The sequence below is a fragment of the Lactuca sativa genome, chromosome 8 (genome assembly GCF_002870075.4).
Source record: "Lactuca sativa cultivar Salinas chromosome 8, Lsat_Salinas_v11, whole genome shotgun sequence".
In the NCBI taxonomy this organism is placed as follows: Eukaryota; Viridiplantae; Streptophyta; class Magnoliopsida; order Asterales; family Asteraceae; genus Lactuca; species Lactuca sativa.
In genome coordinates, this window is record NC_056630.2 from 297,377,678 (window position 1) to 297,380,868 (window position 3,191).

General features: G+C 41.8%; 1 protein-coding gene across 1 annotated transcript; it reads right to left on the reverse strand.

The window, feature by feature from the left end:
* Positions 1-545: 545 nt before the first annotated feature.
* Positions 546-1,670, reverse strand: LOC111895903 (uncharacterized). Its single transcript, XM_023891949.1, has one exon. It carries the CDS (start codon positions 1,668-1,670, stop codon positions 546-548), a length of 1,125 nt encoding a protein of 374 aa, XP_023747717.1.
* Positions 1,671-3,191: the final 1,521 nt, after the last annotated feature.

The following is a 3,191-nucleotide window of genomic DNA, read 5'->3' on the forward strand; positions in this document are numbered from 1 at the left end:
ATGATATTTTCTCGTGCTTGAATTTAGTTTGCGGTAGTCAATACATACTGTCCACCCATTTTGCACGCTGGTGGGAACCATCATACCTTTGTTGTTCTCGACCACCGTGATCCCCGTCTTCTTCGGTACCACTTGCACTGGGCTCACCCATTTGCTATCCAAGATTAGATAGATCATTCTTGCATCTAGGAGCTTCAAAATCTCTTTCTTGGCCACTTCCATCATTGGCGGATTCAACCTTCTTTGCGCGTCTCGACTCGGCTTGCAATCATCCTCCATCAAGATCTTGTGCATACAAGTGGAGGGGCTCAACCCTTTGATATCCGCAATCGTCCAACCCATTTCTTCTTTATGTTCCTTCAACACTTTGAGGAGTTTCTCTTCTTCACACTCGATTAAGTGAGTTGAAATGATGACCAGAAGAGTCTCGTTGTTTCCCAAGTACACATACTTCAAGTGTTGAGGAAGGACTTTTAATTCCGACTCCAGTGATTGAACAAGGGAGGGCAGCAATCTTGTGTGAGTTTGAGGTAATTCAATTTGCTTCACACTAAATTGAGTGTTTTCTTGATCTCTAAATTTTTGACCAATCTTTCAACTTCCGGATCTAATGAGTAGAGCTTTAACTTCTTGGCTAATTTAACACAATCAAATCCTTTGCTCAAAATCATCTCCAACATGTCACCATTAGACAACTCGAACAACTCTTGGGTTAATGGTTTGACAACATCAATAAAGCACAATGATGAAACATCATTAGGATATCTCATAGCATCATAAATGTTAAAACTTATTGTTTCACCATCAAACTCCATTGTTAAGCTTTTCGTATACACATCAATCTTTGTTCTTGCCGTCTTCAAGAATGGTCTCCCAAGTAAAATTATACCCGACTTTGAGGACACTTGTTCATCTAGATCAATCACATAGAAATCCGCCGGGAAGACCAATTGGTTCACTTGCACTAGGACGTCTTCCAAAACACCTCTAGAAAAGACACTTGATTTATCCGCAAAAGAGATTATGACACCGGTTTCACTTAAAGGACCAACATTCAATGATTCATATACCGAATAGGGCATGACATTAATAGAAGCACCAAGGTCAAGCATGGCACTACTAAAAGTGACATCTCCTATTTTGCAAGGAACCGTAAACATTCCCGGATCTTTGCACTTGGGTGGAAGTTTCCTTTGTAAAACCGCAGATGCATTTTCATTCATAGAGATTTTCTCATTTCCCTTCAAATTTCTCTTGTTGGTGCAAAGCTCCTTCAAGAATTTTGCATATCTAGGAATTTGTTTGATTGCATTAAGTAAAGGAATGTTTAATTCCACCTTTCGGAAGGTGTCCAAAATCTCTTTCTCCTCCATGTTCTTCTTTGAAGTTGCAAGTCGAGAGGGCAATGGCGGTTGAGTGGCTATTGGTGTCACTAGAGGGGTAGTCTTCTTTGGGGCTCCAGATTGTGCATCATTCTTGGCTATAGGATCCTCAATGGGAATGACTTCTATTTCTTCCTCTTCATCCCTTGGCTTCTTCTTTGAACTACTTTCTCTGGTTTGTTTGCCACTTCTCAAGGTCACCACATTGACATTTGGGTTCTTTTCGGTTTGAGAAGGGAGTTTACCACGGGACTCCAACTTGCTTATGGATGTAGCTATATCTCCCATTTGTGCTTTAAGGTTGGAGATACTATGTAACAACTAAATTTTCAACCAAAAATTTTCATTTTTAACACAATAAAACTTGTATCATAATTGTCAAAACACATATTTCTCAAATGTCAACAAAAGGAAACACAATCCCAGAATCATAAAACAATCTCCTTCTGGTGTGTACAATCATGCCGGTGCCTTGCTGTGATACTGGGAACTACCTGAAACACATAACACATAACACGGTAAGCATAAAAGCTTAGTGAGTTCCCCAAAATACCACATACATCACATTAGCCACTCAAGGCTTAACTCAATTGGACCCGCTGGTCAATGTGTCTCAGTGGGATCCTCTAGTCCCACAACTCATATCGACCCTCCGGTCCCTCAACTCAACATCACAATATAATACTCATAAAGCATAACACAAGTAAATAGCAGGCACAGTTCATGCACATAAGACCCTCTAATCACACATAACTGCCACTCAAGGTAAAGTATAGTGAGAAGACTCACCTCGTAAGCTAATGAATGAAAATCTCGCAATCAGAATCATGATCTCTACTCTCGAGTCTAGCTCCCGCCTAGCACATAATAATTATCCCTAGCTGTTTAATATTGTGACAACCGTCAATTTCCAGTCAAGTCAAAGTAAACTAAAGTCAACAAGTCAAACTGGTCAACTCATCTAACCCTCGTATACTAGGGTTTTCATTTTGTTTCTTATTAAACAACTCGCACTCTTAATGCAAAGTATCACTTAGAGTTTTCATGTGTTCGGAAACTCTAAACCCTAATCAGGGCAAGTGATGAAACTACTCGATAAAACATTATTCCTTAACCCTCGAGGGCATATGACAGTCATAACAAGACTTAACGAGGTTTACGAACCTTGAATTATAGAGCCAAACACTCAAAAAGGTCTCAAAAGAAGTCTCTCCCAACCTCTCTCACTCAATCTCTCCCAAATCTCTCTCCTTATGTGAAATCTCTTCAGGAATGTCAAATCTCTCCCAAATCTCTCCAAGAATGTGGAATCTCTCCCAAATCTCTCTACGTATGTGAAATCTCTCCAAGTATGTCAAATCTCTCCCAAATCTCTCTCAAAACCCCTTTTGATTTATTTTGATCATTTGGGGCATCCCGACACTTGACTTGGTGAAAAACCACTTGAAGCGGGAAGATACATTGGAAATTAGCCTCTTAGGGCCAAAGCCTCTCTATAAGGACCAAGCCCTTCTGGAACCGAGGCCGCATGAACCGAGTCCAAAGTCCTCTTGTCTAACCGCAGCCAGCGAGCCGCAGTCACCCAATCGAAGCCACTGAACCGCAACAGACTTCGCTCCGGACCTTCCTGACGAACCCGCCTGCGGAGCCTCCTCGGACCGCAGCTCCTTCTCCTCGGACCACAGCTCCTTCTCCTTCAGATCCACTTCAGCAGCCAAACCCCCACTTCGGACCTAGGGCTGTTAAGACCAGAATCACCCTCCTGACTTCGGATTTCCCCATTTCTCACTCGGTTTTCGACCACAACTC